Source organism: Copadichromis virginalis, linkage group LG9 (assembly GCF_057382275.1).
Source record: "Copadichromis virginalis isolate Kocher_CV1m ecotype Utaka linkage group LG9, C_Virginalis_male_GT1.1, whole genome shotgun sequence".
NCBI lineage: Eukaryota > Metazoa > Chordata > Actinopteri > Cichliformes > Cichlidae > Copadichromis > Copadichromis virginalis.
Window position 1 is genome coordinate 9,888,597 of NC_140626.1, and position 22,679 is coordinate 9,911,275.

Here is a 22,679-nt window from a genome sequence, read left to right on the forward strand (position 1 = left end):
TCTTTTGCTTCATTGAGCTAGATTTTATTTATTTATTTATTTTTAAGTGGCATTGAGCAATAGTTCCCCAGGCTTTCTGAATCTCTTTCAAAGTTTTTCTTTGGACATTGGCTGCTTTTTCTCTCATTTCCATTCCAGTCCTTGTGCCAGACCATTTTCAGAGGGATGTTATTTTGGTTCGTTTCCATGTCAAGCCACTTAACACTAACCTTTTGACTCATCCAAGCATAAAATGATACCTAACTAAAGCGTGAATCAGTGTTTTGCCTACACATAAAAGACAACTTTCACATTTTCAATTGTATTTTTGGCACTTTGTTACCAGCATCCTGTTTCCATTTCTTTAGCTGACTCTATGACAAGTGACAAAGTTTGACAGGTATAAAATTATATGCTTTGCACCAACAAGGTGTTTCCCAAAGAGGCATTAGCTGAAAACTTGGCACATATCAGCATGATGTGGCCTTAAAAATGTAAGAAAACTGGACAAGTGGAGGACGAAAGATGGACAAAAAAGTTGTCTTCGGCAGATAAAAGCCATGTCCTTCAGAAATAAGAAAACATCCAGCAAAGACCTGAGAAATGCGTCTGGCTGTACTGATTTCTTATCGGAAACGGTGTCAGGTGGCTGTCAAGAATCTATTATTATGGAAAGGAAACAGGGAAAAAGGCTGAAGTACACCAAATTACACAAAAAGTAGACTCAGCCGCAATAACCTCTAGAAGTATGAATTTAAGAAGGACTGAGTTTCAAATAATGAAAACTTTCTGTTAGTGGACTCAAATCACGCGTACGGGCAGGGAGCACATCATTTTTAATTGAAGACATAAAGAAAAATGTAGGTAGATTCCAGGATATACAACCTGAAATCAGTCAGAAAAATAAAAACAAGCAGGGAGGCAACGAGATGACCTGACAAAGATGAAGGGAAAGACACAGGTGGAACATTCAGACAAACAAGGAGTGCAGGACGGGACGAGGGAAAGGACGAAAGCATGTGAGAAAACCAGCTTTCAAAGTAAAACAGGAAGTTACAACAAACAGCAGCTGAGACATGACAACAAGGGGCAACATTATTGTACTACACTATATTATTATAATATTGCTGCGTTCCATTAACCTTGGCTATAAAACTTATACTATGCATCTGTATGTGCCAATAGAGTGGTTACCTGAGCAGCTGCTCAGTATACTGCCTTTGGACTTGAACTGTGTTTTCAGCGTTTTTGCTGAGTCCGAGCTTTGAGTTGCTATGAAGAGTAACACTGTACATGATGGCAGAAAGGCGGGGAAAGTAGAAGCGAAGCCAAATCAGCAGATATGAAATAGACGGTAACACTTTCTGGTGAATTACTCCTCCAATCAGGAGAGATCTGTGACATCCTTTATTAGATGTTGCCTCTATTCCAGACCTTTTAGCCACCGGTAAATGCAGGATAAAATTCATTTGGAGGGGCCAAACCTATGAAAGAGCTTATATTGCTTTTATTAAGCAAACATAAGAATAATTATGCTTCCAACACTTCATCCACTGGGCTCCTCAGTCCTGAAACACATTCGGTGGCAAAAGAAGTGGTGATGCAACACAGTGGTAAAGATGCCCCTGTCCCAGTTTTTTTGAAGCTCTTTGTGACATCAAATTCAAAGCTTTCGTTTTCAAATCAAATTTCTCAGTTGCGTTTCTTTGTGTTGTTTTCAGTCAAACACAGATTCTGCATGATTTACAGATCGTCAGTTTCTGCTTTGATTTACGTTTAACACTGCGTCCAAACTTCTTTAGAGACAAGCTTGTAAAGAAACAATACAGCCTCTCATTTATTGGCTCAGTGGATTCAGTATTAAGAAGAGTTTGAGAGAAAAATACAGAAAGAGAAAGAGAGAAAGTCAAACAGAGAGTGAGAGTCAATGATTTCCCCCAGCACCTGTTTCACTAGTGTCTCCTGTCGCTCATCTGACCCATTCGTTATGCTGAGCCATGGGGAAATCTGATTGGGCTCATTACCCTCTCCTCAGAACTGATTCAGGAAGTGCGAGGAGAGAAAGAGAGGGCCTGTTCGGCGGCTCATTGTGAATGGAAACCATCATCAGGGTTGTCACTATCAGGAACGTCTGGCCATCTGCCAAGGCTCTCCCTATCTAACCTGGCTCTCCTCCACCTCCCAGCCTTTCCACGGTGGAAACAAATGAGTGTCGTCTCCTCTCGCTGTGTCCTGGTGCAGTGGGGGATGGACGTAGTGAGCTGAGACTATTGGCATGCATTGTCTCATTCATTCAGGCCCACTGCTGAATAAGAAGGGATGGATGAAAGATACCGTGAAGGGCATGTAAGGTAACGGGGTTCACATCTGCGGAGGTGATCGGTGATACGTTTGATGAACTTCGCAGCAGACGGGATTTTTCCTCTTAGCTTTGAGGTGAAGCTTTGACAGGGAAGGTTGCACATTCACCTTATTTGCCCCGATATATTGGACGGGTATAATCGGTGTATAATTTGGAAACATGAAGCTGGCCTCACAGTCAGCCTCAATCTCATATCAATGCTAACTAACAGAAGAAGAGTATTTATGCTGCTTTAAGAGCGATTTCTGTTAAAGAAGCTTTCAGGTGGTCTCGGCAATCTGGCCTCCATATGGACTTCCTGAAGCATTAACTTAAAACTGCGCAAATTAATTTGTTATCAGCAGTGAAAATCTGCTATATTTCTGGGAAAATCAGTAGCACTACAAGCTGTAAATCACCGAGGGAAAAAAATGCCTCTTATGTTACACGGAGCTCACTTATAAATCAGAGAATAGTGCACTTGTGCTGGCGCTTCATGAACCTTTGAAAACACAGTCAGAGGTGGCATTTCAGAGATGACCTCTAAACTGTGCTGCTTACTGCTGCACAGTTGATTCAACATCAGAGTTATTGAAACCACAGTGATATTTTCTATTCAATAGCTACTTCCTGAGACATTTGAAGTGAACAGTGCTCCACTGAAAGTGAAAAGAATTGTTTTGGAAGGTTGTGTGAAATTATACAGACTGGAGGAGCTCTGTAGACAAAAACCTCTATTCTGACTGTGAATGTTCAAATAAAAAGCCTTTGAATGCAGAATAAAAGGGTCTGTGCAGGCTTTCATAAAGCCTGGTGATAAGTCCAGCACATTAGGAAGCAGGGAGGACAGTGCATTGAATCTGCTTCCTCCTTACATCATTAACTGCATAGGGATGATATTTCATCTGTCAGTGTGTGTGATTTTAGCGTTTTAGTCAACACACAAATATTTCAACATCGCGATGGCCAGAGGATAAAGCCAATCGAGATGTGATTACCTAACATTTCATCGAGTGCTATCATCAGGTCATTATAAATAGAATTTTAATTTTACTTACATGCCGTTAGGTCTCATTTACTCTTTGGATGATAATGCTATTGCATCACATTAGCATTAATTGGAAATAAACTAGCAGGTTTTTCCCTGATTTGTTTGGAGGGGAAAAATAAAATATATTTTCTTGCTTTTTTATCAACATGACTGCAGCTGAAGAAAATAAAGATTTACACTGTAAGTAAAAGATGCCCTATTTATTGGTTATTGGTTGGCTAGACAAAAAGGTTGAGTTAGAAAGGATGTGCAGCAGGTTAGGGGGAATAAGGAAAGGGATGGAAGTGAGCTGCCAGGCAGGAGGGGAAAAGGAAGTCCAGAGAGAAGATTCATGGATGTATGGAAGGAGAACATGCAGAGGGTGAAGAACAAGAGAAAAAGAAGAAAAGATTTCACCCACTGGTTGGTTGGCTAGCGTTTTAAATATCTGGAGAAGAAGATTGGGGTGGTCACAGGCAGTATAAAAGATCTCCCGGGTCTGTAAAATAAAGCCAATGGAAAGTGCCTTAAACTTGCATTATTATGAATGTTCACCAGGGGGCGATACCTGTAGCTCCAACCCTCAGCGTTGGCTTTTATAAACAGTCAGGTATTCATTGCAATTCTGACTGTATAAAACGCTAAGTCCATTTTAACATTTTAGTTCAATTAAACTAACATAATGAGGATACCAATCTCATTCCCGACACATAAAATACGGACGATTTGTCATGTTCCGAGGCAACCCATAAGAGCGCGGAAGGTTACCTTCTCCATGATACGTGCCGGACGCTCCCAGTGGTAACACACGTTTCCCTAACCTTATTCCTAACCTTGACTACAGTCTTAATCATATTACATGGCTTTATCCAAAGCGATTCATGTTGAGAAAGTAAAAGAAATGTACATGTGTAGATTCATTCCAAACGGTTGTCATGTTTCCTGACGTTTCCGAACACATAACCTAGAAATGTGTTGGGTGGCCGAAAGCGTAACATACCTTCAATTTGTCACATGACATAATCTGTTACACTTTGGCATGAGAACGTTAACAACTTGCCCATCACAAGTTGTTAGCCAAGATCACGTGGTTTCACAGTCTGACACATCCCTCACCTGGTACATCCGGTTTCAAACACCTCATCTCCTGACTTAATGACAGGATTTCACGTCCCAGCGGGTGAGGTCACAGTTGCTTTATCAGTCCTTTGAACCATCTATAAATGTGACTCAAAAGAAGTTTGTCCCTTAATAAAACTAATAATAACTATGATGGTAAAATTGGGTTGCAATGGCCTTTAACCCTCTCAGGCTCAAATTAAACTTTTTGTTGCTAATGCACAACCAAGTCCTGCAGTGGTACTTCTGAGTAATAACAACTAATAAAATATGTATGTGGGGTAATCAGGTTGTTAGTTTGTAACTGTTGCAAATTGGCAACGCCTGCCTCGAGAGGGTTAAAACCCCATCTACATGTAAGAACAACTGAACTGTGGATTTCATTTTAGGAAATGTAATCAAGCTGTGATACCTGTATTGTAGCCACTTGTCAGTGACAGTGATTAAAGCATATCCTGCTTTATTGCCTATTTAAGTGAACCCACAGTTTACAAAGTGAACATCATGCTGTATTAAGGACGATTTCAAACTGCTAATTGTAAACATAAACTAATTAGGAAAACATATATGCAGGTCATCGATCAACTAAGCCATAATAAGCATTTTCTCTTTAGTCAGACTTCATTTTACAAGCCAAAGATTTTCCTCCTAAAGAATGCTGGGTTAGTGCATTTATCACTGGCAGACCTGGATCCTACAATCACAGCACAGTATTAACAGCTGCCGTCTCCTCTCCATTGTAAACCTCCAGATTTGAGCGCTCCGAATGTCAGCCTCGTATTTCTAAAGGAGGATGCACTTTCGTATGTCAGAGCGGCTCTCGATTTTCAGTCTGTTTATGCAAAGCCTTGGTGTCTCATTGCCCAGTGGGGCTTTTCACTTGGCAATAGCTGATGAGTGGGTTGTTAAGACCCCTTGGTGGAACAGGATTATCAAATATAGATTACAGGCGTTTGGGGCCCCAGTGTGAAAGCTCGGGCTCCTGAGTGTTAATTGCTGGCCTCGCTGTGCTCTCCAATTTCATGCTTGAAGTGAACATTTGTCTTTCACGCTACAAAGGCGCCGGAGACATTTGTGTGTAAATGCAAGAATGAGCTAAGATATGCTGTACCAGCCAACAGACCCTTAAAAACACTAATTTTTCCACATTTATAAATACAGCAGACAGTCGTATGTGTGTCTGTGTGTGTGTGTTTTCTTACTGTAAATGGGGCTTTAGGGGGTTTAAAAACAATATAGACTGATTTGAAAATGGCCTGTATAATGACACTGGCCAAGGGAGTCATTTAGGCCCAAATTGCTGCCTGTGTTGGGCTTCGGTCCGTAATTAGGTCAGAATGCAAATGCGTGTATTGTGATGTTGGCCCACGAGGACTAGCACAGCTCCAGCCTCAGTGTTTAGAGTGTAACCATGTGTGTCAGAGTGACTCATTGAGCCCCGCTAGTGCTGTTGAGCTGCGAGAAGAGAAAGAGCACTGGGGGCCGAGCTCATTCACAACCTTGTGCTCTTATCAAAATGTGTTTACTGCACTGTAATGCTGCGTCCCATTTAGGCAGCATTTAGCAACGTTAAACTGTTGCGGCCCCGGGCCTGAATGCTGGGGTGGAGACACAAAGGGCCTGGGATGCATCGTGACCTCTGGCTCACCCTCTAACCCTGCACACACTGACATCCATTCATTCTGCCTTTATTTCTCCCTCTTCATCACCTCATTGTACTTTTTGTACAGCCCTGTCTTTCCTCCCGTCCTGATGCCTCTCCCTTACATTTGTCTTCTATTGATCATTAGGTGGTGTTGAGAAGAGAGGGGAGGTTTAATTAAGGAGCCAGACTGGTCTGTCAATTCTGCTCAGCGCTGCATGGAGTGCACTAGACCAAGCAATGGCTCTAATAGGGCTTCATACAGTAAACAACACGCACACCTGGACAGCAGCGGGCCCCAGGGAGGAACAGGAGAGCGCTGTGGTAGATAAAGAGAGTTTAGCATCATAGGTGTGGCGCATGAGTGTGGAAGATTTCAAATGGTTAAAATGCCTGAAAATGAAAGAAGAATCAAAGTGTCACGGTCTGCGGAGGCAGACCGTGCGGAAAGGTGTGTGGTGGACCCAGGTGCGAACACAAACGAGGATGCAGGAGTGGATTCCAACAAAACGAGCCTTTTATTATGGCTGATGAAAAGAACAAAAACAGAATGAGGGCAGCATACGTGTAGTACTCAACAGAAAACCTAAACTGGACAAAACTAAGGAAAGACTATGGCTGGAGGTACAGAACACAGGAGGTGGTAACACAGACGACGCGAGACAGACTGTATGAAACACAGAGACTAAATACACATGAGGGATGATCAGGGGAAGTGGCCACACATGGGAACACAGCTGACACACATGAACTTAACGACAGGACAGAAGGAGTGAAACTGAATACACTGACCGTGAATACAGACTTTCAAAGTAAAACAGGAAACATGGAGATTAGACAAGACACATGAACCGGGGAGACGTAGTACAGGGGAGATGACATAACCGACAGCATGGACTTGACAATATAAGACACGCAGACATAAACACACGAAGGGCAAGGGAGACTTAATACACGGGTAATATGTACAAATGGCTGGACTGCCTTAGTGACCCTAAACAAAGAATAAACATCAAAATAGGCTAAAACACAAAACACTGGGTCGCACGACCCAGGACCATGACACAAAGAAGAGACGTTGGTTATTTTGCATTTTGGGTTTAATTAATTGAGCCGTTTTTCACTGTGACTTGAATCTCACATGCCACATTACATGAAAATTGTAGCACTGACAGCAAAGTGAAGATTGCTTATCGGTGTGATCCAGCAGACAGTAACAAACCTGACAATATTAGATAAAAAATCTTGTTATTATCCCTCATGAGGGCGCGCAAGAAAAACCAAATGCCTTGTCACAGTTCTGCGATTCTGAGCAGTGCTGACACAATTATTGCGACTACTACGACTACTACTGATATGGAAAAAAAAATCTGCGGGCAGGTTTTGTATGGCGCAGACACGAGTGGTTAATTTGTCTTGCTAGTTTTAAAATCTTCGTTGTATCACTGATTATAGTCAGATGACAAAAACTTGGTTGCTTATAAATGGAGACTGTAACATGGCGTTCACAGAGGGATGGGGAAATGAGCATAATGTGTATGAAAATCAAAAGAATGGGGATTTATAATACATAAGCATATACATGTTAGTTATTGCTGTATGCGTGTTTGTATATGTGCATATAGTCCTTCTGACTGGCCCACTTGTTAAGCGGGTATGGACGAGGATTAGGGCCACTGGACAAAAAGGAGGGGTCCTTTGGATTTGAATTATTACTTAAAATTATTACTAAAAAACCCCAAAATATTATATATGCTATATGTGGTGCATAATGTTGACAGTACTGGAAACAAAAGAGCTTTGCTGAACTATATCATGAGCAAATATTTAATTATAACTTGCATTATTTTCTTTTTGCTAAACGGTCTGTTGGATATACTAATACTGACAAATCTGTAACAGGCCAACCAATATATCGATCTGGGTCTGATTACAGTGGCCTGAAACAGCGTTCATAATTAAGCCTAATGATTTTAGATGTGTGAATGAGAGACTAGATTGCATGACTTTTTTTGGCATATTTGGACACAACAGCTTACACATATTATTAGAGTAACGGCTCAAGAAGTCCTTTCCTGCCCACAGCTGTGATATTGTCCTGTCTAAAATCTGAACGGACCACTTTGATTTAGAAAGCTGCTTTGTTGCGTCTAATGTTGCATTTTCTCTGGCGACACCGCTGATTCTGCAGACGTGAATATTTTCCTTTAAGCCCCATGGTGACTTTTGTGAATGAAGCAGCAAAATAGGACAGTCCACAAAACAGCAAACGTTGTAGTGTGAGTCACAGTGGACGAATGTGTGGATTTTTACTTGACCACGTGCGTGTGTGCGCACTGCGCTCCATGCATGGGTGACAGGCTTGTGTGCATAGTTCTGCTCGCTTATGCTTTATCTCTGGCCCCGTGTTGGGGCCGATGATGATCCGCGGCTTTAATCGATAAAACTATCAAAACATCTCCTCCGCTGCCCTGTTGTTGACTCTGCGTGTCTCTTGTCTCCCCTCCAGAGAAAGTCAGTATGCTGTCGGCATTGATCGCTCCCTTCAAGTACATAAGCCCTGGGACCAGCAGCACAGAGGACGAGGACAGTTTAAGTAAGCTGCTGCGTCTTTTTCCTTCTCTCTGTCAGTGCACACGCTACCTCTCTCAGTGGCAGGCCTAATATGGAAATGATCTCTCTGTCGCCCCGCATAATTAATTATTTGGCAGATGAGCTCTTTGGTTACACACTGGTGTCAGCTTGCACGTTAAAATTCTGTATTCCTTTAAAAGCGAGCGATTAAATATTAAATCCGAGTGTTCGTGATAATTAAGTCATTAGATAGGTAACTGCATGCCTGCATACGCTATCATCTAGACCTACAATCTGCCCACCAATGAATGGCTCCCATGCCACCATTAACATTCTTCTGGCAGGATCTGAACACCCTGTTTTTGTTCATTTCCCATCAGAAATGCAATACGCCACCACTACCCCGTAACTAGGTTTGAAGAGCGTATCACAGCTGTTCAGACTTTGCTCTCACAGAGGATAAGAAGTGTGAAATAAAGCGGGCTGCAGACATTTCTCTCATCCTTTTCTCAGAATGCCTGCCACTCGACGAGATCCCCACCCCCTATTACAAATAGGATTGATGCTTTGCATTGGCCGCGGGGACCAGTGTTTCCCACTTGTGACACAGATTCAGAACTAATTTGGAGGCAGATTACAGGATGATTTGGCAGATAACATCGCCATTTTAGGGGATTTGTAGTTGGGGTTTTAAAATACTTAAATATGATAGAGCCCCGAGGTATGAAGTGGGCTCGGCTCAGGGAGACGATTGCAGACGTGTTCATTACCATTTCATTGTGTATCGAGTGGCTCAATCTGCCTTGAGAGATTTTTCTTGATTCGTCCTGTTCAGTCAGGATAAACGTGCCTCTTTTCACTCTTGTGTTTTGACTATTTTCTTATCACTTGCAATGACATTGTTTTTCCTTTTATCGCAGGCACCAGCAGTGCAGAGGTGAAGGAAAACCGCAATATTGGTAACTTAGAGGATCGCTCCATAGGGCCCGGGGAGTGTCAGTCAACAAGAAGCGGGAGTTCTGGTCTGAAGAGGAAACGGCCACTGGAGGAAGACAATAACGGGCACCTGTGTCAACTCCGTCTGATCTATAAGAAACTGTCCTGGTCTGAGGCTCCAAAGAACGCGCTGGTACAGCTGAATGAGCTGCGGCCCGGCCTGCAGTACCGGATGGTGTCTCAGACGGGCCCTGTCCACGCTCCCGTCTTCTCCATCGCTGTGGAAGTCAACGGGCTGACCTTTGAGGGCACAGGCCCCACGAAGAAGAAAGCCAAGATGAGGGCCGCAGAGCTGGCCCTCAAGTCCTTCATCCAGTTCCCCAATGCTCCTCAGGCCCACCTAGCCATGGGAAACATTTCAAACCCTTCAGCCGACTTCACCTCAGACCAGGCCGACTTCCCCGACACGCTCTTTAAGGAGTTTGAGTCTTCGTCGTGCTCCGACCGCCTCTCGCTCTGCAACTCGGAAACCGAAAGCGAGTTGCTTTCCAGCGAGCTGCTCAGACACGGGCGGTTGCTGCGCCACACCTTGGACCTGATGGTGCAGGCGCAGCAGAGGCTCGGTGGAATTGTCCAAGAGTCCGAGGCCCCTAAGAGCCCCGTGGCTGTGCTCAATGAGCTGCGGCCGGGCTTGCGCTATGCCTGTCTTTCGGAGCGAGCCGAAGGCCGACGACTGCGCAGCTTTGTGATGGCTGTGCGTGTGGACGGGCGGATTTTCGAGGGCTATGGCCGCAGCAAGAAGCTGGCCAAGAATCAGGCAGCCCAGTATGCTCTTCAGGCCCTCTTCAACATCAGGACGGCCCCCGAGGGGAGAACAGGTCTCAAAGCCAGCAGGCAGAGTTGTCCTCATTTACCCCAGGTGAGTGCAGACACATCCCCAGCGCCTGTCTTTTGCTAAGCTTCTTTGGCAGACACTCCACTTCCGACAGGGGCCTGTAATGACCAAAACAGCAGGCGTGCGGTGAAAATCCAAACACCTTCCAACAAGTAATTAAGGAGGAAAGGAGATAGGAGCTAAAGAGAGCCCGATTCAAGCAGAAATAAAGAAATGTGTGAGCAAGCTGACATTTATCTGTTGTCCAAAATAGGTCTTACAGCAAAAGCTAAAGATGCGCCATTTTTTTTGCACATCTGCTCATGGGTGTGTGCTCTGCGAAGCCTTCATCTAGGGTAACCAAATATCTGTTTGTTGGCCTGTTTAATAGAAAAGCATGTAAATGAAGCTAATTATTGTCCCCGTGCCTCTGACACATGAGAAATCTTTGTCACAAACCCAAATGAGGTTTTTTTCTCCTTTTTTTCGTCAGTCTTATGTGTTTGCAGAGCTGTAATTGGGTGAGTTTTGTAATTTTGCAAAATCTCCTGTTTCCTCATGTGTGGCATCACAGTGTCTACAAACATTAATTCAATCTGTTGCCCAAAGGAAATAGAAAAGCAAAGAGCAAATCGACAAACAAACCACTGAGACCAATCCCATGCTCATTTACCCAAATATGTAAATAGCAATCAGAGCGAGGAAACTAGTTTGTGAGAAACTTGAGGAAATTGGAGAGCCTAAAGACACGGTGGCTGGATCGGCTGGCACTTGTTGACAGCCATTTAAAACTCCATTGCAGCTGCAGGACTTTATCTCAAGTAAAACTGCCCTGAGTAGATAGTCACACTGATTTTCATTGTTTACTACTGTTTGCATAGCGAGGAACTCTGCAGCCAAGCTGTCCAGGTCACCCCAGCAGAAAGAACATGTAAAACCACCGTCTCGAGGTCTTGAATTGAAAAAATTAAGCTGTTCACATCCAAAGCGTTGTCTCCCTAAAGGCTTCCCTTGAAGACTTTTGTGTCGACACACAACGCGCCCTGTAGGGTATGTGTTGTGTTAATATTCTTCCCTAGCCTTGAAGAAATAAACTGGCAAAAGTGTCCTTCCCCAGAGCCCAACATCAACCCAACAAACCTGCACATGTTTGCCTGGGAGAAACTTTCTTTTTCTCCCCACTGCCACGGTGTCTAAAAGGATTTTAAGAGGATTTGCCGCACCCGTTTAGTTCCAGAAAGCACTCGCTTGTGGAATTTCTTGAAAGTCAGCTGTGCCGTCTGCCAGGCTCGAGAAACGTTTTATTTTCATTGGCGTTGAAGGACAAAGGTGTTAACATAATATTCATGCGTGCGTGAATAAACATGTGGCCAGGCGTGTGTTCATGGATATATAATGTGTTACATGTTGCGTAACCTTAATGCAAAGCCCTCCGGCTCTTATACGCTCTCACTCACATTTGAGTCAGTCTTCTTGCCAAACACTGATTGCACGGGCAGTGGTTGACTACACTGCAGATGTGACACGTAATGTGGGGGTGGTTGCCAGCTGTAGCCTGAGGGTAGAGCAAACGTTATGGTGGTATGCCAAATTATGTTGTGCCAGCTCAGGCTGTTCTCTTTCTTCAGAATTCCCTTTAGCTACCTGTTGCAGAACACAGCTTGGATGCATAGATGTTTTCTGTGTATCATTAACCCTCATCCAGACTTTAGAAAAGAGTCAGAAAACCTAGTCATGGTTCATAACCCTTAACTAAGTTTACTGCCTAACCCTAACCCGAAACAGGACTGTGGTGACTTGGTTGTTGTTGGTAACCTTCTTCTCAGAGTTGTTGCATCCAGTTGCACGTGTATATTTTTAGATAAGGTCAAACTTGACATGCATAGATGAGAACAAGTGCAGCCAGTGGAAGTCTGCCTGACTGTATATAAAAGATGGACATAGCTCCAGTTTGTCGAGTTCTGTATTTTTGGCCGCTGCCGCCTGACTACATGACTAATATCATATGATAACTTGTCAGTTGCACCATTTAGCATCCATTCTAATCTAAATATGATGGTAATTTACACAATCAGCATTGGTTTGTTTTAAATAAGACTTGAAACTAGCCTTAAGAGAAGCAGCTTGTTAGGAAACTGTCTTCTTTGTATACTTCTCTTTGTAACCAGAGTGCAGTACATGCTTCCTGCTGGCCAATAGAAAAAGCACAGGTCTAAAGGGGAATTTGTTGTTTAGTGACGGTAGCCCACTGTGGCCCACTCTTGCTTGTGCTATTGTTGGTCAGTCAGAGTGAAGTTCACACAGAGCAAAGTGAAACCAAGTGTTAAAAACAACAAAAAGTGAACTATCTGTGCTATCTGCTATATTTTTAATCTTTAGTGTTTGTTTCACTGTTTCCCAGTGAACTTTTCTGCTGTTCTGCTCTTTGTTCCCGCCCACTTGTCAAACAGTCAGCATTTGGCGTCCAGCCACACACAGTTGGGATTCTGGAGGACTGCATAGAAGCACATCTCTGGTGGGTGAAAGCCCTTCTATGCTCTCTAATAGAAACATGCACAGTATGCAGCATGAAGCGCTTCTCCACTGGCGTCATGTTTCAGACCCTAGACCTGAAACCCACAGGAACTAAAGCTAACCTGTTTCAGACTGAAGCTAACCTGAGAAGCTCTTTTAAGAGTCAGCATCATATAACTCAGGAGGACGGGGTATAGCATCAAGTTTTTAAAGCTGTGCTACATCAGGAACCTAACCCAAGTGCCCAATTACTGGTCATAGTATTGCCTCTACTTAAAAGCAGTGGGTCATCTTCATGGTAGCAAAGACTTGTGTTTTGAAAGACATCTTACAACAACTAATGTCTAGCAGTGAGTGAAAGGAACAGTAAGAGACGTCCCCTTTTTCTTTTTGAAAAATGAATTTGGGAACACAAAGAAGTGACAACACTTAAATACAATGATTTTGACAGTGAAACGAAGGAATCCATGGCTGGCCACCTATTCAGGATACTGTATTAATTCAAAAGAGTGGAACAAATGAGTGAGGGCTTGCAGAAGGCCTTCGAGCTGGACTGAGCTGGTAACTCCAGAATGCGTCTAAATGAAATATTTAAACGCACCAGAACCACATGGTTCTGTATTCCTCTCAGACCTTTCCGTCTTCACGTAAATGTACTAAGGGATATAAGAGGGAGACTGACAAGGCACGAATCTGAGTGCAGAACCACATACAACAGATTCTCTTGCAGTAACAGCCTGCACCGTCCTCCATCCCTCCCACACTCACGTGTCTGGGAACTCACTTTAACAATCACAGCAGAAATGAGGCATCGGGCCACTGTCTGCTTGGCATTAAAGAGCTATTTATCTTCCAGCGAGGACTTTCATTTTCCGTTCCTTCATTTAACCTTTATTTATCGAGGGAAATCAAACGAGAATGTATTCTGCCGAGATATCTCGCCTTATATTCGCTTCGCTCCTCTTACTCAGCGCTCAGAGACTCGGTACCATCGCAGGCTCGGGTTGAGAGCTAGCCGCCTTGCTCAACAGCACATTCACGGTCGCAGTTTAGGGAATGGGGGTAACCTTAACAGTTTAAGGATTTAAACATAGTAGCCTTCTTGTCTCAATTTAAGGAGCTGCACAAGAGGGTTGCAGAAGAACATACGGCATTTCCTTCGAATATGTGAGAAAAGCAACAGAAAGTAACTAAACCGACTCTATATTTTTAATAAAATGTCGCGAAATATATGATTTCTATAACCCTGTACAAAAGGGCTTGTGCACTGCAGTGTTTTCTCATCATTTTATATTCAAATAGCAATATTTTTTAATCAGTTGTGCTGTGGTAACAATAGCAGTTGCTCTGGTTATCTTTAGGGAGTGTGTTTTTATAAAGGGTGGAGCCTAAACATAACCATAAATAATAATAATAATAAAAGAGAAATATGAAGAAACAAGAGAAATAAGACTTGTTGTCTTTTCACTGAACTCTCTTCTCTCCTCATAGATTTTCTATACAGTCCCTGAACTCAAGGTTACATCAGCTTCTAGGAACATAATTGTTCATCTTCATTATTAATCAATCAGCAGGAAGTTGTTCTTGAATCCTATCCGCCGTGCTCGAGTTACAGGAAAATGTCTTTGCCTTATTACAGCCTGCACAGTGAAGTGAGAAAGTGCTAGAATAATTCTGACACCCATTTTACCAAGTGGAATGATTACCCCACTGTTCAGGCCTTGATTGGCCACTTAATCTCCACTCGCCGTCACAACGCACTGCGGTGTTGCCAAGTCAACTGAGCTCAAGATTTGTGTGCAGCCGCGGGAAGGCTGGGAGTCAGCAGGTCCGCGTACGGGAAGGACAGTAGGGAGGTCAGTGGTCAGGATGCTGCGCTCTGCCACCTCGGATTAAGCTCCATTTGAATAGAGAAATCTGTTTAGTGGCAGGAGCGGCTGAAAATTTGGGTTAATGGATGAGCTGAGGCATGAAAAGCCTGCAGCTTTTCAAAAATTAAGTTCTTCTCTCTTTTGACTGCAAATAGCGTAACAGGATATTTTAATTGCTCGTCGCATTAGCCGAGATCAAATGTGACTGCAGTTTGTCTTTTATTTTCTTGCTTTCAGCTTGATTTGATTTAGTTATCTGTAAGTGTGGAGCACCACAGATAGGGAAGGATACAGACTGGTCAAGTGGAGTCATTTCCCCGCCTCCCCCACGGCAAATTGAATATGATTTCAGACACGTGAAGGTGACCCCTGTCAGCCGTTGAGCCTCTCGCAGATTGTTTTCTTTGTCTAATCTCTCCCACTTCTAATCTGTCTCAATATAAACAGCTGTGACAGGCTGATCATTAATTAATATTGCCACAACAAATTAGCGACAGCGATCGCCCGGCCAAACACCCCGTCTAAGATAGAAATCCACCGATTTGTGCAGAGAGGAGGGGGGGGAGAGGGAGAAGGTGTGAACAACACATTAGAGAGGAGTTGATTAACAGCTTTGGGGACCTTGCAGATAGTGTTACTGCCTCAGCATGTGGACAGCATAGTGACAGCCACAGCAGCAGACTGTACTCGCTCTGTGATTATCGCCACAAGTGGCACAGTGCAAACAGCCTGATAAAACATCTGCATTTATCACTACCTACTGATTCAGATTAGATGTCTTTCACAGTTGCAGGGTGTTTATTCGAGAAAGTGTACAAGCGTCATCAGGCGTCGTCCAGCAAATGTTTTCGTTTAAGTTTATCAAAATGAGCTAATCTGCAGTATGAAGGCTCAGACAAAGGGTGAAAAATACCAGCTTAATGTCATTTGTTTATTCGAGTTTTTGGTGATTTTATTTTTGCTGTACTTTAAAGACAAGCAAACATTATTTTATCATAAAAATAACTCATATATGATCTTTATGATGATATTTAGCCAGTGCAGAAAAACAGATGAGTGAGTTTTCAACAGGACGATGGCCGGACGAAGGCAATACCAATATTTTGCTGATATATTGGACTATTGTCCATATCACGTTAGTTGCAGCTATTTCAAAATGTGGTAAAAATAACAAATGGACTGCTTCTATCTAATCCAATGCTTCTCTTGTTTTGCTGCTACTTCTGCTCCCTTTTGGAGTCGTCACACTGCTTCAGCTGCCTCAGCCTAGCTTCCTTCTATCTTCCGTCCTCTCCACATGTCCAAACCATCTCATCGTTGCCTCTCTAGCTTTGTCTGCAAACTGCTCAACCTGAGCTTGTCCCTCTGATTTACTCATTTCTAATCCTGTCCGTCCAAGTCGATCCAAATTAAAAAATCTTAGCATCTTTAACTCTTCCACCTCCAGCAAGAAAACGAAAGAGGTCATAGAGGTTTAAAGGAGAAGTAAATAGAAGAAATGATGAAGCTAGTACCCAAACTGTCACGTTCATCTGAGTTTCCTAATTTAGCTTTAAACTATGTGCTCACTGTGACTCTGTGCACACAGTTTTGTCATGTAGTGATGGCTCATAAGGCAGTTTTAAGGTTTTACCTCTATTGTCAGAGCTGAATGCATGATACCATGCAGCTATCGTGGGCTTTGAATGTCATGCTAGTTTAGGGTTTTTTTGATTTCCTTGAAATCTCCTTTTTCCAGGGTGGAATGATTGTACAACATCTTTAACAACTTTGTGCACACGTTTGATATTACTTTGGATTTTCTCTAATTCACAAAGGGTTAAAAGTACACATGCACCCCCTACACCTTCCTCTTCTTAGATCTTCACTGAGTTGTGAAATGTATGTGAATAATATGTATGTTGTATACCTTTGATTAAAGAAAATCCCAAATAAATTCAAACTTGTGGACCAAATTCTTGTTTTTTAAAGTCGTTAAAGATGTTTCCTGTATGATCATTCCACCTGGGAAAAACAACAATTTAAAGAAATAATTAAAAGCCTAAATTACCACAATCTTCATGCACATGAAGAGTGTGTTAACTTCAGACTTCTCTAAGGATTTGCTTTTATGCACGTCTTGAGGCTGCAATCGAAAAGCCTATTCAGATGCCAAAAGACCCATTTTATTAAATGTGCAAATCCTGATGATATTTGAAATAATATGACGAAAAAGTCACAGTACTCGTAGAATCACCATCATTAGACTGACGTAGAGACATTTTTTACAAAATAAAAGTTTAAGAAAGTTTTAAACTGATCTCTGAACATCGAGAAACTACAGAATAGAAAGAAGCTTAAATTTAAAGGAGTCCAGTCACGTAGACCAGTGTTTCCCAACCACTGTCCCGTGGCACATAGGTGTGCCGTGAGAAATGATCAGGTGTGCCGTGGAAGATTATCTGGACCTGATTAGCACTCTCAGCGATCTGCGTAAGTAACGAGCAGAACAATTACATTCTCTTCCACTAGAGGGCAGTACAACTACCTGCTCTAACTAAATGGGTTGCCAACTGCCAGTAAAACAGAAGAAGAAATTACATAATAGTCATGCTATGAGACAACACGTAATAGCTACAGATAAATATCTGAAAAGAAAAAAGAAGTCAGTCTGAGCTGAGTACTGAGTCTAACCCAGGTAAAGGTCCTAGCAAGAGTAGTGGTCAGAAGAAAGCAAAAAAGGTACACTGGGGACAAACCGAGTCTATTCCACTACAGGGAGTGCAGAATTATTAGGCAAATGAGTATTTTGTCCACATCATCCTCTTCATGCATGTTGTCTTACTCCAAGCTGTATAGGCTCGAAAGCCTACTACCAATTAAGCATATTAGATGATGTGCATCTCTGTAATGAGAAGGGGTGTGGTCTAATGACATCAACACCCTACATCAGGTGTGCATAATTATTAGGCAACATCCTTTCCTTTGGCAAAATGGGTCAAAAGAAGGACTTGACAGGCTCTGAAAAGTCAAAAATAGTGAGATATCTTGCAGAGGGATGCAGCAGTCTCAAAATTGCAAAGCTTCTGAAGCGTGATCATCGAACAATCAAGCGTTTCATTCAAAATAGTCAACAGGGTCGCAAGAAGCGTGTGGAAGAACCAAGGCGCAAAATAACTGCCCATGAACTGAGAAAAGTCAAGCGTGCAGCTGCCAACATGCCACTTGCCACCAGTTTGGCCATATTTCAGAGCTGCAACATCACTGGAGTGCCCAAAAGCACAAGGTGTGCAATACTCAGAGACATGGCCAAGGTAAGAAAGGCTGAAAGACGACCACCACTGAACAAGACACACAAGCTGAAATGTCAAGACTGGGCCAAGAAATATCTCAAGACTGATTTTTCTAAGGTTTTATGGACCGATGAAATGAGAGGGAGTCTTGATGGGCCAGATGGATGGGCCCGTGGCTGGATTGGTAAAGGGCAGAGAGCTCCAGTCCGACTTAGACGCCAGCAAGGTGGAGGTGGAGTACTGGTTTGGGCTGGTATCATCAAAGATGAGCTTGTGGGGCCTTTTCGGATTGAGGATGGAGTCAAGCTCAACTCCCAGTCCTACTGCCAGTTTCTGGAAGACACCTTCTTCAAGCAGTGGTACAGGAAGAAGTCTGCATCCTTCAAGAAAAACATGATTTTCATGCAGGACAATGCTCCATCACACGCGTCCAAGTACTCCACAGCGTGGCTGGCAAGAAAGGGTATAAAAGAAGACAAACTAATGACATGGCCTCCTTGTTCACCTGGTCTGAACCCCATTGAGAACCTGTGGTCCATCATCAAATGTGAGATTTACAAGGAGGGAAAAAGTACACCTCTCTGAACAGTGTCTGGGAGGCTGTGGTTGCTGCTGCACGCAATGTTGATGGTGAACAGATCAAAACACTGACAGAATCCATGGATGGCAGGCTTTTGAGTGTCCTTGCAAAGAAAGGTGGCTATATTGGTCGCTGATTTGTTTTTGTTTTGTTTTCGAATGTCAGAAATGTATATTTGTGAATGTGGAGATGTTATATTGGTTTCACTGGTAAAAATAAATAATTGAAATGGGTATATATTTGTTTTTTGTTAAGTTGCCTAATAATTATGCACAGTAATAGTCACCTGCACACACAGATATCCCCCTAAAATAGCTAAAACTAAAAACAAACTAAAAACTACTTCCACAAACATTCAGCTTGAATATTAATGAGTTTTTTGGGTTCATTGAGAACATGGTTGTTGTTCAATAATAACATTATTCCTCAAAAATACAACTTGCCTAATAATTCTGCACTCCCTGTATATCTGGTGCGCAGGGAAAAATTATCATTGTGGTTTTTGTGACATTTTTGTTTGGTGATTTTTCTAATGTGAAATATGTGCCGTGGCTCCAAAAGGTTGGGAAACACTGTCTTAGACTACCATGGACGGGATACCTCAGAAATTCCACAGACAACAGAATAAAACCTTTTCTATTCTACTCTACTGAAACATTTATAGAAGAGAAAACTTGCTAGATGCTGTTACTGTTACTGTTTTCTAGAACCTCACAGATAACTGTAAGTCTTTAAAAACACATTTTAAAGACACCTCATGAAGAGTTCTGGTTACAGAGGATCAAGTATTGTTTGTCTCTGTTGCTCTTATTATTTTGCTCACACATAAAGCATTAATTTCTGTTGTATGTATCATTAGAAATAATTTCTTTTAAACTCTACATCTGTAGATCATATGGCAATAACCTGAGTATAATACTGTCAGGGCATAAACTATGCACATTGCCATGAACTCCATGGAGCAGTAGTTCTTGTTGTGTTTTAAACCAAATTTGAGCTTAAACTGCTGTAAAGCAGATCTGACCCTATGCACCTCCACAAGGTGTCTCATTACAATTTGTCATATGAGTGCAAAAAGCTGCTTTCTGCTTTTAGACTGTCTGCGTGCCCTTTTACCAACCACTTAGCTCATCATTTGGTATTTAAAGAAAAAGCAGCAAGGGAGAGTGGAGATTTGTGTGTGAAATTACCAAACAATAATGTTCCCCCATCTGAATGTGAGCCCCTGTACGTGGAAAGGTTAGAATCATCCCAATCTGCCTAATATGTATGCAAAATATGACCTATGAGGCTGCAGGCTGTTCAATCTAATGTACCGCGTCAGCATGCAGCTTTGAGGGAAAATCCCTTAGCAGGGAAGAATTGAAATGGGGTTGGTCGGGTCAAGTCACCTCGCACATACAGTAAAACACCCCTGTAATCTATTCCAAAGAAGCGTGGCGCTGCTGTGTGCACCTCCGCTTGCCCTACAGTATCCTGAGTCGCTGCTACCAAGTCTTCATTCTTTGTGACAATCCTCCAGTCCTCGCTTTCCTCCATTCTCCCTCCTCCTTTTCCCTGCACAGCCCATAGCTGTGAGCCAGAGCACAGCTATAATCATTTCTGAGGAACCTCTCACACTTCATTAAAAGCATAATCAAGTTCATTACAATTTCATAGGCGTTCAGGTAGCAAATGGCTTCTGATAAATCACGACTATTGGTCCTGTGTGGCTGGCATGTGTAGGTTTATCTCTGGTTCTCAGGCAGGGGGAGACGGGTAGAGGAGGGAGGAGGTGAGGGGTCTGTATGTCTGGCCTTTAAATGACCTTCCAGCTTGGAGCAGTGGACCGTTCTGTCATACGCGCTGAACGGCGACACGTGAACGGCCAACATTAGCATGCATCGTGGCTGGGAGATGTAATTTCTCATGAAGCCAGTGGGGTACAGTGAGGAGATCAACAGATGCAGCATCAAAGGATCGTGTAAAAACTCCCCGACACTGAGTGATTCGTGTCAATCTGAGCTGGCGTGGATGGTGATGTGTGACATCTAACAATCTACAGTATACTAACTTCCACGTCCTCGGGCCTCGGCCATAATCAGAGTGACTGTGCATTAGCAGGTTTAGCTGGGACGGTGCGCTCATTATTTTAAGACCCAGAGACTGTGTAGCGAGGATGTTTCTGATTGGTTACAAACATCACTACTATTTCTAACATGTGTATTGCAGAAATCACCAGGACATCTTTGTCTTACTCAGTACCCACTTGTGCACTTACTTTATTAGTTGTTTCTCGAAAACAAGATGGCGAACAATAACACTGCAAATACATTGTTGTGAACACGGGGACTCGAGAACAGCTGTTGTTGTTTTTTCTGAGGCGCTTGCTCTCAGCTCATTCTCAGGGTAAAGCTAAGCAGTGGAAGAACTGCTAAACTGCTGCTGTAAATACAGTGTTCAGACTTGACCCTTCCTTCATGACTCAAAGAGCCGTGATGGTCGAGCAAGCTAGAGGAGTGAATGAGGAGAGGGAGGGAAAAAGCAATGAATCATTGTTGTAGAGCACAAACACCTCGTTCATATAAGAGACTTGACACTTCTTATAGTCCAATCTGTCTGTGATCAATTTTAATTTCTGCTGGGAAAAATGTTGCACCACATTTATGTGAGAACGTTACTGATTTTGCAAATAAAATGCACAGTTTCTAAAATATTATGCTTTATTCCATGTTAAACTACCTAAACGTATAGGAGCAGAGTGTAGCTGCTGCTGTAAAATTGTTACGTTTATTTTTTCATGTGTAAATCATTAAAAAAACATTTAAAATGTGTCAGTTTTCTTTCTTTTTTTTCTTCTTAAAGTTTGAGGTTTGGACTGTCATGTGATAGTGAGCTCTAGGGAAACAGTTACTTACAGACAAACAAGCAACTGATTATTCGTTGGTACAGGATCATCCTGGAATAATTGTCCTGGAATAATGTCAATTTGAATGTATTTTTATTATTTGAATATAAAGAAGAGAAAAAAGCAGCTCGAACTGGAAGGGAAGTTCAGACAGACTGTGGGATGCAGGATCCAGCACATGTGGGAGAAACCGCCGTTAAACTTTAATAATCTGTAGTACATGCTACAATATCTGTCAGTCTGACACAAATAGAGAATTGAACAAGAGGAAAAAAATATAATCGGAAAAACGCAGGGAGCTGTTTTTTTTCACAGAGCTATTAACCCGTTACTATAATCTATTTGCAGCTATGTGTGTCATAGTTTTTAACATCATATCAGCTTACCTTCTGCACCATAATAATCTAGATATTGTCTAGAAAATAGTCTTGAGTGTGACATGTGTGTGTTTGTTCAAATAATAGAATCAGCCCTGGGACCAAAACAAAATGTCCAAAATATTGTTGCTGCAGAAAATGACAGACATCCCTTGACAGTGATTGTCCCTCGTCGACTACTCACACGCCTGGATGGTCACTGGGACCCTCTGGGCCTTCTAAATCTCCGTAGATGTTTTCCCGAGTGGTTTTCCAAACTCTGTTCCATAGTTTACTCGTGCTGTTGCCGTGGTCTGCTTGAGTTTACGGTGGATGCACCTCCTGTTATGTTAACATGCTCAGCTGTGCAATAGATTTTGAATGCTTCGACTCAACGATAAAGTGTAATGAAAATGTAATTAAACAGCAATATAATAATAATAAACACACTATTCGCCAAACTGCAACCTCCAGGGCCAATGATGAAGCCAAAGCACAAGTGCCAAACATTGCAGTTCCTCTAGTGGCCACTTGAGGCTGCTGTCAAAGGTGAGTCAATCCACATGCACTCCCATTTTAAAAACCCCAACTTTACAGCTTTACAAAGCATCTATGCAACAGGTACAAAGTGGTTTTGGCCTCTATGCACAGTTTTCCTCTTAATAACAACCTTTAAAAAAAAGTGTTTATCCTGGACTTTGTAT

The 22,679-nt window shown here is 42.5% G+C and overlaps 1 protein-coding gene across 1 annotated transcript in view; it reads left to right on the top strand.

Moving 5' to 3' along the window:
• adarb2 (adenosine deaminase RNA specific B2 (inactive)) overlaps positions 1 to 22,679 on the top strand; it is a 228,622-nt gene that overhangs the window by 132,006 nt on the left and 73,937 nt on the right. The window contains exons 2-3 of the mRNA XM_085467579.1: positions 8,621 to 8,707; positions 9,606 to 10,540. Of these exons, the coding sequence (XP_085323705.1) occupies positions 8,621 to 8,707; positions 9,606 to 10,540 (1,022 nt within the window). The remainder of the gene's footprint in view (positions 1 to 8,620; positions 8,708 to 9,605; positions 10,541 to 22,679) is intronic.